The sequence below is a fragment of the Phaeodactylum tricornutum genome, chromosome 7, assembly GCF_000150955.2.
Source record: "Phaeodactylum tricornutum CCAP 1055/1 chromosome 7, whole genome shotgun sequence".
Taxonomy (NCBI): Eukaryota; Bacillariophyta; class Bacillariophyceae; order Surirellales; family Neidiaceae; genus Phaeodactylum; species Phaeodactylum tricornutum.
Genome location: NC_011675.1, coordinates 95,633 through 116,626, shown reverse-complemented (window position 1 = coordinate 116,626; position 20,994 = coordinate 95,633). Strand labels below are relative to the sequence as shown.

At 46.8% G+C, this 20,994-nt stretch overlaps 8 protein-coding genes across 8 annotated transcripts; 3 read left to right on the top strand and 5 right to left on the bottom strand.

Annotated features, from left to right (window-relative positions):
* The first annotated feature begins 338 nt into the window (after positions 1-338).
* On the top strand, positions 339-2,003 carry PHATRDRAFT_45423 (predicted protein). Its single transcript, XM_002179758.1, has one exon. The coding sequence runs from the start codon at positions 417-419 to the stop codon at positions 1,890-1,892; it is 1,476 nt and encodes a 491-aa protein (XP_002179794.1). The 5' UTR covers positions 339-416; the 3' UTR covers positions 1,893-2,003.
* Positions 2,004-2,197: 194 nt separating this feature from the next.
* PHATRDRAFT_12004 (predicted protein) lies at positions 2,198-2,488 on the bottom strand (the record flags this gene model as incomplete). The annotated part of the gene is made up of 1 exon (XM_002179546.1): positions 2,198-2,488. A coding segment is annotated over one exon (291 nt), but the record flags the coding sequence as incomplete, so codon positions are not given.
* A 991-nt stretch (positions 2,489-3,479) lies between these two features.
* Positions 3,480-6,468, top strand: myoC3 (predicted protein; the record flags this gene model as incomplete). The annotated part of the gene is made up of 3 exons (XM_002179757.1): positions 3,480-3,764; positions 3,898-6,302; positions 6,363-6,468. Coding segments are annotated over 3 exons (2,796 nt in total), but the record flags the coding sequence as incomplete, so codon positions are not given.
* Positions 6,469-7,654: 1,186 nt separating this feature from the next.
* On the bottom strand, positions 7,655-8,352 carry PHATRDRAFT_45420 (predicted protein; the record flags this gene model as incomplete). The annotated part of the gene is made up of 2 exons (XM_002179545.1): positions 8,130-8,352; positions 7,655-8,061 (listed from the first exon to the last, which is right to left on the bottom strand). The coding sequence occupies exons 1-2, from the start codon at positions 8,305-8,307 to the stop codon at positions 7,655-7,657; spliced, it is 585 nt and encodes a 194-aa protein (XP_002179581.1). The 5' UTR covers positions 8,308-8,352.
* Positions 8,353-12,575: 4,223 nt separating this feature from the next.
* On the top strand, positions 12,576-13,745 carry PHATRDRAFT_45419 (predicted protein; the record flags this gene model as incomplete). Its single annotated transcript, XM_002179756.1, has 1 exon — positions 12,576-13,745. One exon carries the CDS (start codon positions 12,576-12,578, stop codon positions 13,692-13,694), a length of 1,119 nt encoding a protein of 372 aa, XP_002179792.1. The 3' UTR covers positions 13,695-13,745.
* Positions 13,746-13,796: 51 nt separating this feature from the next.
* PHATRDRAFT_56510 (predicted protein) lies at positions 13,797-16,346 on the bottom strand (the record flags this gene model as incomplete). The annotated part of the gene is made up of 2 exons (XM_002179544.1): positions 13,797-15,725; positions 16,281-16,346. 2 exons carry the CDS (start codon positions 16,344-16,346, stop codon positions 13,797-13,799), a joined length of 1,995 nt encoding a protein of 664 aa, XP_002179580.1.
* A 48-nt stretch (positions 16,347-16,394) lies between these two features.
* On the bottom strand, positions 16,395-19,325 carry PHATRDRAFT_45417 (predicted protein; the record flags this gene model as incomplete). Its single annotated transcript, XM_002179543.1, has 1 exon — positions 16,395-19,325. One exon carries the CDS (start codon positions 19,323-19,325, stop codon positions 16,395-16,397), a length of 2,931 nt encoding a protein of 976 aa, XP_002179579.1.
* Positions 19,326-19,840: 515 nt separating this feature from the next.
* Positions 19,841-20,746, bottom strand: PHATRDRAFT_35118 (predicted protein; the record flags this gene model as incomplete). The annotated part of the gene is made up of 1 exon (XM_002179542.1): positions 19,841-20,746. The coding sequence occupies one exon, from the start codon at positions 20,744-20,746 to the stop codon at positions 19,841-19,843; it is 906 nt and encodes a 301-aa protein (XP_002179578.1).
* Positions 20,747-20,994: the final 248 nt, after the last annotated feature.

Below are 20,994 nucleotides of genomic sequence, written 5' to 3'. Positions count from 1 at the left end.
GCTTATTTTTATATAAAATGTTTTACATACACCTGTTTATGCAAGACCAACAATTGTTTTTGCTCTCACTTTTTGCTTTGCCTCAAAATTCTTGGGCCTGATTGAACTACGACGGCTATGGACATGCTCAAAAAACATTGGGGCTGTATAAGGGGTTTGGAATCCGTCGGTAAAGTATCGCATAAGAGAAGTGATGAGCTATGCTTGTCTGCTAGACGAAAGCCTACGGTAAGGTTGGCCATCATAGTCGAAAAAGTGACACTTGATAAAAGACGGACAGCGGACATACCATTAGCGCAAATGCAACGAGTTTACTAGCCAATAAATAGCTCGACAGTTTTGCACTACTGTGTGGCGGGCGAAAAGGAACAAAAGGAATGCAAAGTTGAACGATTGCCATATATCGAGCCATCTCCATGGTGGAACCTGGTCTTAAGACAGAGGCAAGGCGACGGCCTTGGTTGGTTCCAGCGGGTCCTCGACTCTGCAGAATTGGGTTGGCCTGCCTGGCATTGACAACCGTTGTTGGAGGAAGCTCTCAACAATGGGGAACGGGGAGTACTGCAGCTTCGGCTTTGTCATCTGGCGAAAAGCCTGTTGGCAGGTCGTCGCCTTCCAGCCCTTTTCTCGATGACAGGAGAGATCCAGGCGATACTACATACGACGACGTTGAAAGTGAGGCTACAACACCCCCTGTATCTCGGTATACGCATCGATCAAATACAACACCTCCACCGCCTCCACCCGAGGCGCAGTATTCATCGTCTAGGCCCCCGTTTGAATCGACGCGGACACCGATTCACTACCAATTCCAAACACGGTCACCCGAGGGTCGGCAGAAAAAGCCGAATTTTGTCGAACGTGATGATCTACCGCAAACGTATTCCGACCTCATTAAGGACAATTTCGACGACAACGTTGATTCCAACTACGCATCTCCCAGGAACGATGCCATTGGACGGTACATGTCCACGTCGCGAGGCAAGGCGTTACTTTTGTTGAGCTCGGGAACCGTGGGTGGAGCGATAGGAGCCTTTCTTGGAAAGTCGCTTCTGAATCGGCCTTTCGCCTTGTCCATTCCGTTCTTCTTTACGTTTTGGATTGCAGCCAATTTGCGCAATTCGTACGGTGAATTTGTTAAGGCTTTAGGGATGACGCTAATCTTTGCCGTCCAACGTAGCCGTCGCATTCGCAAGACGTATCCCACCTTTTGCCACGTCAAGGCATTGATTGGAGCAGCACAGCGTCGTGAGTTTCCCCCCATTGAAAATCCTTGGGCGTACGTGCCTTTGGAAGAAGGCGACGTTGAGTTCAAAATGCTGTACAGTGTGATTGCCATGGGCTTTGTCGGGTCGGCGTGTGGGGGTAACCTCCCCTTAATTCCGGCATGGATTGGGGCTTTGGCCGGGGCTGGGTCTTTCGCCTTCTGGACCACGGCCCGCAATGCACAAGGAGACTTGGCAAGAACCATAGGTATGCGGGTAGTTTCGCTGGCACAGGAAATTCTGCAGATCAATTATGAACTGGAGCTTCTGAGTAAATTTGGTGTGGTCTCGGGTAAGGTCTTGGACAAGTTGTTGATTCTAGATCGAAAGCACCGCATCAAAGATAGATTGATAGCGGGCACATCGTGGGCGTACGACCGAATATCGAGGACGGCAGCGGAGGTCCAGAACGATATGCAGTCACCGAGCCGAGGGGGGGACGAACGATTTAGTGGCAACCGCAGACCAAGGGACGGCGACGATCGATTCGATCGGAGGGACCCCGCTCAAGGGCGCGAATGGTCGCAAGGTATGAGGCGTCGTCCGCCCACTGAGGAAAGAGAAGAACAACCGTACGGGGACAGCAGAGCTCGTCGATATGACCCTCACGATGGAAGAGGACGCTAGTCAAAGTGCTCGTTATAGTCTCTAGTCTCCGTTCCCTTGAAAGAGAGCGTCCGTTCCCTTGAAAGGATGGACCATGTAATATTGTAGCAAATCTGCAAGTTTATTTGACGCACGAAATTCCCTTTTGCTTGGAAGAATGCACTGGATTGTAGTACGGATCGTCCTCTGGCTAAAAGTGGATTGCTTTAACTACATTCTAAAAAATTGACCACCACAAGTGCGGCTACGCTGGGGGGCTCCACTCCTGATCACGTCGGCTCTGATCGGTCGGTACCTTGGTACCGCATACCGACGTCCACTACTGCTTAGTCAAATTTTCCCAAGATATCCGACTCGCGGAACAAGACCAGTTCTTCGTCGTCAATCTTGATTTTGGTACCTCCGTATTCGGGCAACAAGACCGTGTCTCCCATCTTGAGTGTCGTGGGATGAAGCTGACCGGTGACGTCTTTTTCACCCGGACCACAGGCAACGACTTCTCCCTCGTTCGGGTCCTTGGTCTTGTCCGCCGGCAGGTAAATACCAGCGGCCGTCTGGACTTCCTTGGCAGCCCGTCGGACGAGAATGCGGTCCCCGAGCGGAGCCAAAGAACGAGCGAGAGTCTGTTGTCAAACGAAATGGGGTTGGGACCAGAAAGTGGGAAAAACCGGCACGGGTGAGATTATAGTCTTACTGAACAGTTCGTCTAATGAACAACGCCGGCTATACATATCGTACCGACAACGGCAACGAATGCGCGACAAAAGGATTCGGGAACTGCTCGTTGCCACGGGAACAAAGGTACGAAATCCACATCCACAGAACCCAACAGTCGGGTTGCCGATTGCCTACGCGACACTTACAAGAGTTCGAAACATGATTGCAGTGACTGGATTGGATCAGGTTGTGCTTTGTTGCGATGAATGGATTTGTCAAGGATCTGCGTCGACCGTTTGGGAAAACAGGGGTGCCTGGATGGGTTGGTGGCGATGAACCCAAAACGTCTCACTGTCCGTCGTAGCCAAGAAAGAGCCGCTTTCTACCCACCACGAAAGATCTCGTGGTGTGAGCTCCCCGTGGCCATTCCACCGCCCGTTTTCGTCTTGGTCGTGTGGAATTTATTCCGCGTGTAACTCACAGTCAGAATCAACCAAATGGGTCTTGATCCCACTGAAGCAAACGTGTCACTACGATAGTCGTAACGTCAATGTATGCGCAAATAAGTATATTACTTCGACTCCACGGAGAAACGCAATTGCCAACGTTTCGACCGTTGTTTCCCGGCATTCCTTTGTGTTTGAAACGTGATTTGGAAACGCCGGCAGAAACACTTTTGATATTGGGCGTATGTCTCACGTTTGTTATGTAAAGTAACAAATGGTGCAGGTATGTCACCTTTACGTCCGGGTCTGACTCTCCACAGAGTTCCGGTTATCGAACCGCTTCAAAATGCGGCTGGATTGCGAGTGGAACCGTCCTTGGCGTTGCGCGTCGTTTCGGCTGTGAGAAAGTATCCATTGCGATCGTGCCACGGGTATACCTCTACCTACTGTTGGTTTGCTCCTCCATCATGACGGAAGAGTAGTAGAATTGAAAGGTCACGAAGTGATGGTGGCTGCCAATACGTCCAATTACGTTTACATTCGATCCGAGGAGTACGCGTGGGTCCCGGGTCGGTTGCTGGAACGCGACGGCACCCAAGCCATTGTTTCGGTACCCGTGTTTAAAAATGAAGAGGAGGTACAGTCTGACGGGGGCCGAATTAAACGACACGAAAAGGTGACTGTCGATCTAGCGACCTATCCGAATGCGGCCTTGCTTCTACAGAATGTGGACGAGCATGGCAATCTCAATGAAGTGGAGGATATGGTGGATCTGCCGTTTCTACACGAGGTACGTTCCTGCTTCTGGGTCCTTCCACCTTTCAAAATTTGACCGGGAAGCGCGGAAACGCTTATTTACTGTTGGTCTATGCATACATTTACTGACTTGCCGCTTGTGTACGTACCATCCTTTCCGTACGTAGGCTGCCATCCTCTACAACTTGAAAACTCGGCATCAGCAACAAAAGCCTTATACTCGCACCGGCGATATCGTCATCGCGTGTAACCCGTACCAATGGTTCGAACGATTGTACAATGAAGAAACACGGGTTCACTACTCACGATCCCTCGTCTGGGATCCTCCGGACGGAGATCCGCGTCAGGGTCTGGAACCGCACATTTACGAAGCCAGTGCGCTGGCGTACCGCGGGCTGGCGGTGGACGGGGAGGACCAGTCCATATTGGTGTCGGGAGAATCCGGCGCGGGAAAAACCGAGTCGGTCAAAATTTGTCTCAATCACATTGCGAGCGTTCAGCAAGGGCACGCCCATGGCTCGGATGATGTTGATTTTGAATCGCCCATTGTGCAACGAGTCTTGGACAGCAATCCGCTTCTGGAGGCGTTTGGGAACGCCAAGACGGTCCGCAACGACAACTCCTCGCGGTTCGGAAAGTATATTCGTTTGCAGTTCGACGCGGAGGATCCGGTAGATGCAGCGTACGCGGGTAGATCTGTTCCAAGCTGCAGACTAGCCGGAAGCAAGTGCGAAGTCTACCTCCTCGAAAAATCCCGTGTCGTGACGCACGAGGAGGAAGAACGAACCTATCATATATTTTACCAGCTACTGGCTGCGGATGAGGACGTGAAAACAAAAATTTGGGGAGGACTCGCTGATACCGACAACGAGTCCTTTTCGTACGTTGGATTCACTGATACGGATACGATTGAAGGAAATAGCGACGCCGAAAGGTTTCAACACACAATTGATTCTCTGGCTTTGATCGGTATCAAGGACGAAAAATTGATGAACCTCATGAGAGCTATATGTATTGTCCTTCAACTGGGTAACCTGATCTTTGAAAAAGACGAAAAAGATGACACCCATACCGCCATTACGTCCGAAGATGAATTTACAGCATTGGCAGAACTTATGGACATTCCGAAAGACGAACTCCTTCCAGCTCTTACGATTCGCACGATGCGAGCGCGAAATGAAGAATTCAAAGTTCCACTCAACGAAGTCCAATCCAAAGACTCATGCGATGCCTTTGCAAAGGAAATTTATGCCAAAACCTTTTTGTGGCTGGTGCGCGCCATCAATGATGCTACATGTGCCGAGCTGAATTATGACGGGAAGAAAAAGGCAAATTTTGCAGTAATCGGACTGTTGGATATTTTTGGTTTCGAATCTTTTACAACCAACCGTTTTGAGCAGCTTTGCATCAATTATGCCAATGAAAAGCTTCAACAGAAATTTACACAAGACATATTCCGTTCGGTTCAAGCAGAGTATGAGACAGAAGGAATCGAATTGGAAGAGATCACATACGATGACAACACAGATGTTTTGGATCTCGTGGAAGGGCGCATGGGACTTTTAGCCGTCTTGAATGAGGAATGCGTGCGACCAGGTGGCTCGGATAGAGGATTTGTATCAAAGGTGCAAGCAATGAACAAAGAAAGTCCATGCTTTCTGCGAGAAAAGCAGTTTGAAGAGTGCGTGTTTGGAGTACGACACTTCGCTGGAAGAGTAATCTATGATGCGAATGGCTTCGTAACGAAAAACATGGACACGCTACCCTCAGACCTACAGGATTGCGCGAAAAAAAGCTCGAACATGATTTTGGTGCATGAGCTGAGCAACGAGGCGATGATGAATTCATTGGAGGTAAAAACGAAGAAACCCCGTAAATCGTCACCAAAAGTAAAGAAAGCCCCACCTGCAAAACGCGGAAGCAACCTTGTCGGAGATACTGTTTGGACCAAATTCAAGAGCCAACTTACTTCGCTGATGACGAACTTGACCAAGACAAGGACGCGATACATCCGCTGTATCAAACCCAATCCCTTAAAGGCACCTCTTGTAATGCAGCATGTCTCTACAATTGAACAGCTCAGGTGCGCAGGTGTCGTTGCCGCAGTCACCATCTCGCGTTCTGCCTTCCCCAATAGATTAGAGCACGAAGCTGTGTTGTACCGATTTAAATCTCTTTGGGGTAAGGGTGAGCAGCACTTAGCGGATCTTAAAGTATTGGATATCGATGATCCCGACCTAAAGTCAAGAACTCTCGTCGATCGACTTCTGGGTTCTGCACTCAAAGATCTTCAGAACCAAATAAACGACGAAACTTTAGTGAAGGCGTTTGTCATTGGGAACACAAGGGCTTACTTCCGGGCTGGTGCTCTTGAACATCTTGAGGCTGAGCGAGTGAAAAAGTTGGGTGTTTGGGTTGTAGAGATTCAAAAGATTGCTCGAAAGTACATGGTTCGAGCTCGATACGGAAAAATGCGTTTTTGTACGATTGCGCTTCAATCTTTTGCCCGGAAGCGTCACGCGAGAAGAACATTTACTATATTGCGAAACGCTTCCATTCTTCTTACATGCTGGTATAGATGTATCCGGGCAAAAAGAAAGCTTGCGAAGCTGAGCCGAGATCAAAAGGCGAGCATGATTCAAACACACTGGAGAATGGCTATCGCTATAACGGAACTAAAGCGCTGTCGTAAGGCCGCCGCCGTTATACAGAGTATAGCCAGAGGAGCCTTGCAGCGCCCCAAGTACCGAGTTGCCATCCACGAAAAGCGGGAGGAGGCGAAGTTGGAGAATCAAGTTGTTGCGCTTCAAAGAAAGCTTGAGGAGGCAGAGGCTCGTCGGGTCGAAGCTGAGAGAATGGCCGAGGAGAAGGCACGGAAGGCCATTCAAGAGTTTCGCGAGGCAAACGTTGAGGAAAAGAAGGAAGGCGAAGAGAGTGGGAGGGTCGAGGACGATAGAGAAGCAAACATGTCTGTGGCTCCTTCACTCGCAACTTTAAGCGTAAAGCATGATGTAAATGATGAGGATGTAGGTCCCTCAGCCGGTCAGCTCTCTGCGCAACAACAGACCTTGATGGATGAGAGCGGAAAAATGCTTGAGTACCTTCGAAAAGAAGTTTTCAAACTTCGGAGCCAGAATGCGCAGATGCGCACTGATTTTGACTTGTTGAAAGACAACAACCAAAGGTTGATGGATGCGAACGCTTCGGCGGGAGCTTCCTTTGCCGCGCTTAATCAACACGCAAAACATTTGACGAGGACCAATGACAAGATATCTACAGATCTCTTGAGCTTCAAGCAACAGGTTCAGAAGCTGAGTGTGACCCAGGTTGAGCTGAAGGAAGAGCTTAAAATGAAGCAAGCAACATATACAGCAGAAGTTCATTCAAGGTTACAGTTTCAGAAGGCTCTGTCCAAGATTGTGGATATTGCTCAGGAAAGATGTCGAGATTCGCGGCTTGTCGAAGACATCTTAAGAATCGCAGATGAATGCGAGTCAGATTACATGAGTGGTCCCACGGGCATTGATAGACCAAACGCTCTATTTTCCAGTCCATCAAGCAAGAATGGAACCGATTCAGCTGGACTGATCTCGAGCCTTCGTAGCTTCTGGTCTTAAAACCGCGTTCCCAGCTATGCACATGCTTCGCCACTACTTCACAGAAAAACTTTTTGACTTCATGCATAAAGAGAAAACATGCTTTTCAGTTAGCAACCGGATTGTATTCCTATCAAGTTCATTGACAGCATAGATACTACAGTGATGTCGATGCTCTTTCGAAAATGTGATATAGCACAATAAACAAAATAATCAGTCAACACACAGCCGGCACAGGGTTGACGGTTGCTTATACACACACAATTTTTTTCTAAAATTCTTAGGTGCTTATTTCGGGTCCATTTCCAGCCTGTTTGGAGCTCCTAGATCAAGTTTGTTCGCTGTATTGCTGATAATCCACACTCGAAGCTGCCAGCTTCTCCGAACGCCTTCCCACTCCCTTCGCGTCGGCTGCTGCAACAACGATGTTCTTTCTAAAATGAAATAGAATCGCCGCAAAGAATGCCAGTACGAGAAAGATACCAAGCATCAAATTTGCGAAGGCATGGTTGGTTCCGGCATTGCCAGAGCTGTACGCATGGAAGGTGCCGAATAGAATCAAATTCTGATTCGCAACTACTACCAGAACTCCCAACAGAAACCCCACAGAGAAGGAAGTTGGGAAACGCTTGAGCACGAACGTACCCAGCACACCGAGCACCAAATGGATTATGCCTGTCCATACGGCGGCTAAAACTAGCGCCTTCGACCCGCCCATCGTCTGGAGATTGATCACTGGATCGCGGAAAACGCAGGTCAGCACAGAGAAAACCAATTTAAGAATCCTTCATTGAGAAACTCACTCTCGACGACGGAAAGTACAAAAAACAAAACAGCAAAAAGCAGGCTGAGGCCCCATGCTCGGTGAACGGATCCCTTGGGGTCCCCAGCACATGAAACGAAAACCTTCGACAGGAAGCCATTTGTTGCCCTGACTCCTCGGTCATAGGTTGTATCGTGCGATTCCTCTGCAACACTCATTGCTGTCGCGCAGTTTCAATTCTGAAAAGGCGGACGCAAAATCCAACGTCACTTTGGAGTTTGGTCAGTAACTGTTAGCTCACAGTCAATTAGAGCAGTCCTCCGTGGACGGACGAGGTCGAAAACCTCTTTTTATCCCAGTTGCCACCCACAAACACTTAGAGAGTGACAGCACGGCGAGGACCGACATATGTTAGACATCAAAGTCGGGTTTGACCGTCTGGCGCACCCTTCTTTCAAAATCACGTTTTATATATAAGGGTATTTTTAAGTACAACGGACTCAGAATCCTTACTTATTGTAGCAGCTCCACGTTGAGATCGCCTTGCGGCAGGAATTTCGGGCCCCGACACATTATGTCCATAGTTGATCCTTTTTGCCCCGTGTCGAATCCTCAAAAACCAAGAACTGAATGTAAAGCAGGTAGACAGGTTTGGAGACAAGCACAATATTTCCTATAGTCCATAAGTTAGATTTAAACCGAGCAGTGGCAAAATAAAACTAAGACCGATGTTCACCTTCTCAGGATAAGTGGTCTCCAACTGCAGACTACCAGATTTCTGTAAAGCACTATAACAGTAAAAGTACGCATGCCTTGGTCCTAAATCGAAAACTGATGCTATGCTGCCTATTCAGTGTTCACTTGATATAGAAGCGAAGTCTCTGGAAGGGGATTCAACTAGTGTGTGCGTCCCGGTGCTTGGCAAAACGACATTCAAATGTTTGCTGGACCTATCTATAGTTAAGCAGCTCAGAAAAGTTGGGCAATCACGGCAGTATACAGCAAACAATGTATTGTAAAATGTGCTTCACCATCTTAAAACTAGGATGTGTGTCAACACCGCAAGGCTTACAGCTGGCCATAATTGCTTTTTGGTGAGAGCAAATTCTCCGGCTACCGCCTCGGTAGCAGTTCCGGACTTGGTTGCGGGTATAAGATATGAGAACAGTTCGCTGTCACCACGGTGCGTATGTCACGCTCACCTCGATTTTTGGGTTTGTGCTGTGAATCGAAAAGTATGTAAAGTACAGGCCGAGAAAGCATCAAATATGCACTGATCTGGTAATTTTTTATACGAAAACCATAACAGGCGCTCCAGGAAGACTTTCATCATTTCTTCCGCTAAGGTTTACTTACCCTCAGCAATCATGCTTTCACTGAAAGTTGTATTGATTTTGATTTAAAGCGGATATTTCGACGAGTAACTTTCTCACAGTCAAAGATGAGTCTTATTGTCAATACCAAGCGATCCTAAGCAATCGTCGAAGTTTTCCTTCACTTAATTTTCCTCTACACTCCATTTTTAAAAATCTCTCAGCGTGAAAAGACAGTTTTCGATCAAAACACCCTTTGCTGAGAATCCTGGTAATGATCGGGTTATCAATTAATGTTTTAGCAGATACGAGATTACTCGAGCATTATACCATCTTTGCATGATACTTTTTTAAATGATCTAAGCTGACAGAAATAAATTCAGTTGAGCTTCAAAAAAGAGAGCACAAAGCGATTTAATGGACAAATAAATTCAAATTGGCAAGCAGAATTAACTTGGGCTGGAAATAACCTCAAAATACATTGCAAATCAAATAAATTAGTCGTATCAGATTGAAGCTTGCCTTCGCCATGCAACTCCATACACACGTATAAATGGAAAATTATTCGATCTGTGTTACAAAGTTCAATCTGGCAGATCTATTTCTTTTCAGGCTTTTAACAGCTAATATATCATCCTTTCTCGCATGTGAATCGATTGATTATCTCAATGATAGGGTAATTATAAGCCTGATCAAGACAGAAATAAACTCAGATGAGTAAAAAAGAAAACACAAAGCGATTTTATAGACAAATAAATTCATGTTGGTAACTAGAAATAACTGGTTTGGAAATAACCTCAAAATTAATTGCAAGTCAAATGAATTAGTCATCTCAGAATGAAGCTGGCCTTCGCCATGCAAACTCATACACACGTATAAATGGAAAAATTTTCGATCTGTTATAAAATTTAGTCTTGCAGATCCAGATCTTTGCAGGCTTCTTACGTCTAATTTATCATCCGTTCCCGTTCCCGCATTTGAATCGATTGATTGTCTCTTGGAAGTGAAGCCTGCCTGATCAAGATTACCGAACGTTGCTAGGTTACCTTTCCAGAAAAAAACCTAATTAAAAGGAAAGGTGACTTGGGACAAAAATGCCATTCCGTGGGGAAAAGGTCTTAAAAAACTTGTCAAACAATGGTCTTTTTTTAATGTGTATTCCTCTTCACAGGACTATAACTTTGTACCTTGATATAAGAGAACCGTCAGTCAAAAATTGTCAAGTCCATTCAATTAATACAAAGTCTGTAGATCAATGAATGTACCAGCTGTTTTTTTCACTTCTTCGGCAGTCAATTAATCAAAATACCATAATTTATTCTCCTAAATTCTATATTTTGGATATGGCAACAGATGCAATATGACACCATTTTGTTGACGTGACAAAGAAATAGACGATCTTTAGTGACACGCACAAGACCAGAACGAAAATATTAACCGAATTTAGAGGTCCGCACTATTTCCTGCAATTTACTAATTTGTCTTGGTATCAAAATAGGTTTCAATAGAAGCACTTGAAACTGTATAATGAAAAGAGAATTGCAAGGATTTTCTGTAAAGTAAGGTAAAGGGAAACGTTGTTAAAAATATGGACGGCCACGCGGATTCTTTGTGTTCGACTATATTAGAAGAAAGTTTTTTGCTCAAGATCAAGAGAAAAAATTACTTTACAGACTGACACTTTTTACACATTGCACTAAGTGTTGCGGTATCGGGAAAGACATAAAGTAGTGTCCGATGGTTTTGCACCCTTTCGTTGTACTGAGAATGCAAGCAGTCCAGATGTTGAAGTAGTTCGTCTATACCATACAGTTCGACGCGATTGGGGGAGACGGTGTCAAATAGAGACGCGGATCGCCGCAAAAAGGGCTTACATCCAGTTACGTTACTGCGATACGATTGGAAAATGTGTAGTGCAGTAATTTATACGTAAAGTTTTGCTTAATTTATATTTTTACATTACAAAAGAAAATTTCTATAAGTTTCGCCAAAAGTACTCCGCGACAACCACCACCTTGCAGATACTAACATCATATTCACGCAAATGCTCGTCGTCTCCCGGGTGCCTTTTTCCCACTTTGTGTTGAAGTCGAGCCATTGAGCTGTTGAGCCGGCTCAAGTAACCTTTCCATTTCATCAGCATCTACATTGCGCCTACATTTATAATTTCGACGGTGTCAGTCAAAAATCAGGTTGTCGTAGCTCATCACTTTATTACAAAATCTATTGAATGGTTGTAAAGTTTCTTGGTTTCATTTTTGGGTGCGACAGCTTGCGTAGGTTGTTCCATGATAATGGCGCCTGAGAGTAGTAAGCTTGCAGACATTTCCTTGTACAGTTAACGTAAAAACGTCTCTCGCGCAAAGATTGGAACAAAAAGCGTCAATTCCCTATCCCTGTCCTTACTCACAGTCAAGATCTGCAGTTGTCTCTCCTACGACTTAAGGTATTATTGATGCTCTCTTTTGTTTTATACTTTATACACTTCAACGGGGTTGAATTCAAGAAGACCCTTTATGCTTATCTTTCTCCTGAAGCATTGACTGGGAAACACATTCTACTGTATCACAAAAACTCTCCAATACCTTAGGTATTAACCAACCAAGCAATGAGCTGACTCTGAATGTGAGACTGTGTGATCACGATTTCGTCAGATGTATTTCGGTTGAAATGGTGCACTCACTGTCACTGTCAGTCATTTCAAAAGTAGTGGAGACAGCTGAATGTTTGGCAATGTGACTCTATAGCGTTTATGGTAGAGAAGCAATGGATAAGATCGCATGTAGTCGTTGCGTTGACAGAAACAACCGAGTTCTTCGCAATACGTCCAGGAAAAAGTCCTATGTTTTTCGGATTCGTGTCTCGATGCTCTTGTTCAATCTAACTGTGAATGAAAAAGTTAGACGAACGAGAAATGGACGAAAACCAGTTGCATTTTACAAGGATGAGTCACGTATGTCGATGCCTAAATGTTATGGAGACTCACATTAAATGGGAAAGCACATAAGTCGCAATCACGGCCGTGGCATTTTCTGATCGAGGATAGGGAATGTATGTGACTTCAATGCAGAGAATTCGAGTTTTCCATGAACAAAAATTCTGGTCTCAAAAGCCCTTGACACAATTTCTCGCCCCTGACGCTTACAGTGAATCATCATTGCCGTCTTCCCATCATGCTGATCTTGCGCAACAGAGACGAGGTTCCATTTTCCGACGAGAACGCTGGTTGTCACCGACACCAATGTACTGTCGTAAATGAAGTCCCTGAGATTCCGATATCCGTGGGAACCCTTCCGTGTGGTGGGAGCAGACGAGTGCGCTTCAATACCAATCCAGCAATATGTAACTCTAACTACTTTGTCATCCAAGATAAACAGGATTCCCAACAAAGCCGTAAGACTAAATTCCTATGGTCGAAGCCATTCTGGATGGCTGACGAGAAGCTCGTTAGGTCAAGAGTATTCATGGTAAAGCTAAATAAGGCCGCATCGAGGATTCAGTCGTTTTTCAAAGGAATCATTGCTCGAAAGCTTTATCGTGCGACGTTGGTACTGAGAGCGAAACAAGCGGTTGAACGCATTCGCAACGAGGCTTCCACACTCATACAGTCAGCTGTTCGTCGTTATCAGGGTCGTATGGTCTATTCTCGTATCATTTCGGCAGTCAAGGTTCAATCAAGCGTACGGGCATGGATGACTAGGAGTCACTTCTTGATCGTGAAACTTCGGAATCAACTTGAAAGTATTGAGAATCGGCGCCAGCAAGATTTTCGAATGATCGAGGAATATCGTAAGGAACGGATCCTTGAAATTCACCAATTGTACGCGGACCGCGACGCCCAAACTGCTGAGGCTGAGAGGAAGGTCCTAGAAGCTAGGCTCGTCGTTGAAAGTCTGCAGAAACACAACAAAAAGCTTCGTCTACAGACCAGTAAATTGCAGAATGCCATTAAGCACATGGCCAGAGAGAATCAACTGATGGAGCTGCGGGCTTTATCTGCCGATAAAGAAGTATGTTTATACCGAATAGACTTGCAACGGCTTTCGAACGAGAACAAGCAATGGACCGGAATTACTCTAGAGATGCAACAAAGGAAAAAAGGGTTGGAGGATGCTTTGTACGAAGTGAATGAGCTAATCGAATTTGAAGGTCAAGTTGGAAGAAGTGTCAAGAACCACTTTCGGCAAATGATGAAACACATTCAGGAAAACTGCAGGGACCGTTTGATGCTCCGAGAAGTTTTTATGGGTGGCCTTCCAAAAGAGCAATTATCTGTTTGTGAAGCCGTGTAACGCTCTCAATTCTATAAAGAACTTTTACATAAAATATTTTCCGCCTTCTTGATCATTGATATTTCGCACTAACAGGGAAAACCACGGAACTTTTAAAAACAATCACAATTCTTCTCTTGTCTTGTGCAGTGAAAAACCATTGGAGTCAATCTTTTCGTAGCTGTGGCGCTTCCCGCGTTTAACGCACAACCGTAACACAACAAGAGCGCTACAAGCAACAATCGCCACTGCAATCCAGTGGAAATGGATCCGAGCTATCGCATGCCAAGGGCCGTTTTCAAGCAATGACTCGCCATGGGATATCACCACATCGTCATCCAGCTGCCACGCCGGCGGATCTTCTTCGCGCGGTGGATACTCATGTATAATATCCATATCGTCATCGGTACGAAAGATTATTTCTTGACAGGTGCCAAAAACGGCTTGACTGGAATTTTCCTTGCTTGGTAGCTTTGGAATCCATCCTTCGCGAACGCCACGTAAAAAGTCCCACTCGGCAAATGCACCACCCTCCATTTTTGCAGTCCAATAGAACCATCCACCTGACACTCCCACATTAGCAGTTTCGTAAACGACCATCTGTGCTTGTGCAAAATTGTTCAGGAAGGCCATGCGTTCCGGTGAAATGATTCGATCCGAAAATGCTGCTGTTCCATTCCGGCGAATCGCTTTCATCACCAACCGCAACATGTCCACCACAAGAGTATCGGTTGCACAGCTCCACTCGCTGACAAGTCGCTGCACACCCTTTCCCTGAGACAAACTAGGCTGGCGATTGTGAGGAGGATCCGAGTAGCAGCACGATGCCGCTCCATCTTTGTGAGTTTCTCCTTGGCAGGTAAAGGCAATATGCTGGCGGGGGCTTAGCGCGCGAAACTGTTCAGCAAATACTTGATAGTAATGACTATCCAAGTAAGTGTTCTGGTATCGCTGATGTTGTAGCCCCTCGCTCTCTAAATTGCTGCCTTGTTGTGGTAGCCACCAGGATCCGTCATTGTATTTAGAGGCGCTGAACTGATCGTGAACGAACACCGCTGTCTCCTTTCCGAGCCCATCTCGGACAATGTCCAAGCCATCCTCCATAAATTTTTTGTACACGTCAAAATCGCAATCCAAGAAGGGTTCGTTGAGCAGACCAAAACCTGTGACAACGTCACTCAAACCCTCCTCCACAACACCACGGACGACGTCGCGAATGGATCGAAGCGATCGTTCGACATGCGCTGGATTAGAACTCCAAGGTTGACAAGAGTGCTCTACCTTTTGAACCCCAGAATTATCAAAACCGTTCTGGGAACCGGGCGCAGTGTGTATGTCCGGCCAGACTTCTAGACCCAGCTCTCTGGCCCAACCGCACATGCGGACAAAGTACTTCCATCGATCTCCCGCAATCCAAACGTCTTCGTCTACGTCCCAATCGGTATGATTCGAGCTTGCACTTCTGGGATCCTGGCGTTGTTGGAGAATCCAGTGTGGCAAGGGAACGCGCAAATGTGAGAGACCGGCGTTCCGGAGAGCCACCAAGTCCGATCTTGAAATGAAATTGTCAAAGTGAAAGTTTAACCATTTCTCGCCGATGCTGCGATCTGTAAAAGCCTGGGCCAGTGTCCATTCATCGATAGGATAGTCCAATTCATCAAAGACACTGGTAGAGAGGATGGGCTCGCAAGTCTCTCTTTCTATTGTTGTTTCTGTGTTGTTGGTTTTCGGAATAGCGTTGATAGCGGGACATAGCTTGTAGTCTGGATGATCCGTTGGCGGTGCGCTGAGCTGTCCTTCGTACCAGCACAAGTCGCCTTGTATGTGGCATGAAGTAATGGCAAACTGATAGGGGGTAATGTAACGTTCCAACACCAACCAGCCTCCGAGATTAACGCCTCGAATCCACTTTTTGGGGTCCACGTTAGTCGGAGCTTGCTGCTTCTTGTGTGTCCTTTTGGGTATGGTGCCACTGCTGCTTGCGTGTGCCGTCACCCGATCGTTCATTATTGCGGAAATGAAGTGACTTTCTTGGACAAAGGTATACTCTCTCTAGTTCTTCCGGAAATGAACGAGCGAGCATTGGAGAGAAGTGTCCCTGGCTGGACTGATTGTTCTTTCGGGTTGCCCGCATTCCGGAAGTGCCCCGAGAAAACGAGAAACGCTTGCCACCCTTCTAACAATAGTGGGGGTCGATTCACGATGCCGTACTTGCAAAACGAACCGTGTCGACGTGCAACGTGGTATTATCGACCAATCACATATTGCTGTATCAACACGACTCAAAGAATTGCGGTTCTAGTCCTATACAGTGACGCACACGCATCCGACAGTAAACATCCAATATCGGAGTTTCCCCATTTTCTAACGGTATATTCTCACAATCAATGTGTGTTGTACCAGCTCCACAATTGATGCAACTCTCTCTGCTTGGATCGCAAAGCCAAGACAGTAGTAGTCTAATATATTTATGTTAGGCAGCCTCTACGAAAAGCATGACGATGACACTTCCCGCACATGAGAACAAAACCATATGAGCAAACTATCTATAGCTCGCTACCTATTGTTTGACATTTTCTGTAGAACTTTAGGCGATTCAATCTATACGGATTCTACCAACGCTTTCGAAAGAAAGGTTACTGAACGGATCAACAACAAAGGAGTCCAATGCATCTCCTTTTATGGGTTCCCATTGTTGCTCCCAGCACCATTTTCCAACTCCTAAGTTTTCGCAAGATACTGGTGAAAGCGTGTGGGAATTGAAGAATGGAGCCTTCTGGGAAGTTGAACAAGACGACCATGTTTGTGGTAGTCCAACGCTTGATTGTAGGCCGTAGCGTAGTCCATGGCATCAGGATCCCGCAACAGCAAATTGTTCGGGTTGTTCAACGCAGCTTTCAAGGCGAGATTGAAAAGCTTTCCATAAAATGCGGAGATTTCGGCCAATTCAGCAGGATCGCACATGATTTCTAGAGCCTCCTCAAACCAATTGGGATTCTCCGGAGGCATCTTTGCCTGCGGAGTACTGGCAACTTCACCATCCGTTAAGGTCAGAGGTTCCTCCACAATAGGATCGGCTCGTACATTCCTTAAGATTTCGCTATCCCAACACACAAAGTATAGATCTCCGTCAAGATCGCCGTTAGCAATATGTGCTGGCAAGGGTTTCATTCCGGGAGTAGCGTCGGCAAATATAAGAGCCCCAAAAGGAAGAGAATTGAGCCAGTTCCAATCATCGATTACCATAGCGTTTGGCTTCGTCACCAAGTTCGGCAGCAACCGCCCATCGCTTGGGAAGATGCAAGGCGATCTGGTCACAAAAAGAAGGTTCTCCTGAAACGGTTTGCTTCCTGTCACAAACACATGTCCATGTGGGATCGCACCCGTTGGATCAGCGTACCCTGGCATAAATGTGTGGTGTATGCGGCAACGTGTCTGGGAATAATATTCCCTTTGGTAGCGTTCCATGACAATTGCTGGAACGCCCAAAGTACGCAAGAGGAGAGGAAGCATCTGACTTCTCTCGGCAAAACCGTTTTGTTTCCAAGAGGGAGGAGGATTGTCAAGCAAAGGGTTAAGTAGCTTTCCAAGTGCGTCATTATTCACACTGGGATGCTTTCCTTGATTTGTAACAAGCAAAAATGCTCGAATGTCGTTTTCGGAGTATCGGGAAGGCCCAACCTTACGCATTGAAGGTGTCAGCTGTATCGGAGGCTCACCCACTGGTATCCGTTTGCGAATCAACATGCCTTTAAAAATGCCTAGTCGAGGAGCAACCACTCGAACCTGTGGACCAAGGAGTTGCTTCGCTGCTTTACTATTCCCAAACAACGATGCCAGCAACTCTTCCGAAATAAAGCCGCATCCGTCATTTCCTTCTTCGGCCATCACAACAAAGTCGCTTGCTTGGAGGCAAAACATACCATAGTGCTTCTTCTGCCCAACCGTAAACGTACAAGAAGGACTCTGAAGTAATTCTAGGCGGGCAACGACTTTTCTTGCTGGTAGAATGGAAAAGTCACCAAATTGCAAGAGCAGATTTTGAACAGATATAGGAGCCACACCCGGTCCCGAGATTTTGGTGTAAATCAAGTGCGCGCATTTTAGCGAACCCATCTTGTTGAGCGAGCCCACGCTTGTATCAGCCTGAGCCTTCACGGAAGTCAGAACAAAAGTCTCACCGTTTTTTGAAAAGCGACAGTCAAAAAGCCCTTGAAAATTATGAAGTGGAGTTTCGACTAGCAGCCAACGATGATTCAGAAAATAAGACAACAAGCTATCTCGTTTCATAGTAGCCCCAGCCCGGATCTTTTGTACCAATAAATTGCCTAGAACAGCGTGCCCAGTGCTATTCTCGATGAACATCTTCTCGGTGTCTGATGTTTGAATTGTCGAAGGATGACACCGCTGCTTTTGCATAGGGCAAGCTGGCCTTTTCCTTGCTCCCGAACTTTGTCTTGGGCGAGACGATCTCACGGACGAAGCCTTTTTTCGCCCACGCGCAATCTTATGTTTCTGGACAGGGGTTCGCTGACAGGAATCGGCACGACCTTCACTTTTTCTTTTTTTCGTGGCTGCGGCTTTTGCGAGTTCGGAAGAGGCGTCCTCGAATTCATCGGAATCGTCACTTGAATCATGGTTCCATCGTTCGGTCGTCGAAAGTTGGCGGGACTTTGGGCTACCCTGACACACGAAAGTACACTCTTCGGCTTTCAGCTTAGGATGCCAATTTCGTGATGCCGATCTTAGAAGTAGACGCATTGCGGAGGTCTCGTTGCCTCTTTCTAAGTCATCTATGGCTACGCAATTGACCACCTTCAGATAAGGATGAAGAATCCACTGCGGTATTTCATAAACAGAGTTTTGCTCAGCTGAAGCTGATTCGAACTCAAAATAGCAGTGGCTGCGTTTTTGTATCTCTTGAGTACCATACCATTGTCCCACGTAGGACCTGGTAGCTTGGAAGATGGATATGATCCGGTGACAAGTAGGCTCTTCGTATTCTTCTGTTGCTAACAACACCGAACAACCAACACGGAAGGTTCCCTGGCACAGGTCATTCTTCAAAGAAAAGGATTTGTAGTACACACGGCCAAGTGAGTTACGAAAGCCGAGGAAATCATGGAGTTCAAGGTCCGTGCCCTCACGTTGTCTGGGCGTTCCCAAGGTTTGACCCAAATTGAAATTGGCTTTCGTCCATTGTTTAGATCGTCGATATTCTCGGCGTGGAGGACACGTACGCGACAGACGATCGCGGTGATCTTGGCTGCGGACGTTGTCCGTCTGCTCTTCTGCGACGGATGACCAGCTCACTTTTCCCCCATTCCTATCGATTTGCAACACTTCAGAGTAAGAAATCGAATCCGAATCTTCCCTCACGAGATCAATAACATTTGGGTCCTGTGAATTGGATACAGTACGAGTTCCTGCCACTGGTGGCGTGACAATTTGCCTGGAGGATGCTGCCGATCGCGATACCGCCGCATCCGTAGTCGAACAAGCAAAAGCCTCCGGTGTATTAGGTTCAGGAAAGACTCTGTCCCGCAATTTCGTCGAATGCACTTGCTCCTCCGCAGCTGGCGATTCGATGTCGTCGTGTGTAAGGTCGATCAGGATCGGATGCTTCGTGAGGGGTGAAGAAAATTCTTCCATGATTCAAGGTACGTCTTACTATTGAATTAGTCTCGGAATGCCAAGGGGATGTTAATCCTGTTTCGCACCGATGATGATCGATCAGTGGATGAAAGACTAGGACGAAAAAGGTCACAATTCCCCTCCGTCTGCGAGTTGGCGTGCACGAGACGCAACACGGTGGGACGTTTCACAGTCGATTTGCTGTCCGGGTGTGCTTGGCGACAACCCCAAAAGTTGGGTGAAAGGTTTTGCGGTCCGCAACCTACCTATTATCAATGTTTCGTTGGTAGTAGTGCTCATGTCAGGTTTTCTGGTCTTGTTCAGAAAATTGAAACAAACGCAGAAAAATTCCAAATTTCAAAAAACAAGAAAAGCGCGGGTCTCACAGTCAAATCTCTTCGTGGCTTACTAATAGTCGGCCCCAAGAGGTCCTCTCTCTAGCTAGAATGGCGCAACTACCTACAGGATACCCTAATGTAAATAGTGTGGTCAAAACCCTCGCTTGCCAGTCATTGTAAGAAATTTCTTCCTTGTTATTCGCCAGATAACCAGCCTTGTTCCTCAGCGTGTTTGAAGAGACCAATGATGTCCTGCTTTTCTTGAGTTGTTATGTCGGGATGCCAGAGGTCTATCAAAAGCAAAACCCTTGATTCGTGTGTGTGATTCCAAACTTCGTGATTGTAGGCATCGTCCAAGACCAATGCCTTACCCGGGTGCCACTGCCGCACCACAGGACCTACGCGGATACCAACCGAGGGGCGACCGTCTTGTTCGCTGACCGGAGCTGCGCTTGGCATATTTGCGGGTACGATCAAGGGCAAATGGATGCGGACGCGGAAATTCATGGGAGCCGAATGTGCCGCAATTTTGCTCTGGGCGTGCAGCGTGGAAAAAAAGGCGTACCCAAACGGTGTTCCTTCAAATAGTAGCCCTTCGTCCCGAAAGACTTGCAATATAGTTGCGGTTCGGGGAAAATGCTTTTCAAAATTCGGTTGGACTTTTCCCTTGAGCATGTACGAATGCCAGTCCCAAGTTCCTTTGTGCAATGTGTGTTCGGTATCCGTTTGGTAGTCCGATGCTAGTTTCGGAGCCTTCTCGGCGTATTCGCGTCGTATGGTCTCCCAGTGCTGTTCGAGATACTGCACGGCCTCGGAGACGGTTGGATCTTGGTAAGCCACCCGATTGAAGTCCTGGTCTTTGTCGTATTGCGTCCAAAACGGTAGCGACCGCAGTCCAGGAATGTGCAGTAAGGATGGTGATGGCCTGGTAGTTGAAGTCCGCAACAGAGAAGGACCCTGCACAATCTCACAATGTTCGGGCGGTGTGGACGAGAAACATCGCCACGCGCCCCCACGAGGGTACGGTTTGCCAAGCAAGAATGGTGTGGAATTCGCGCTCGATCGCCCAGCATGGAAAGCAATCCTTGCCAACCGCCCCATTCTCCTTAATTTTGCTTTCACGATCAACGTTTGACTCCGTGCAGCCAGAAAATTGCTTGATCGACAAGATACAGCACGGTGGGAGTGACAGTGGGCGAGCTCAGCCAGCGCGATGGAGTATCGCTGTCAGAGGAAATTTCGCAGATCTTTTACGGTTTCGTCCATCTCCTGGTTGACCATCGGATGACGTACAATTCCGCGGGATTTCTATACCAGAGAAATCGCCAATTGATTGAATCGTGGAACTT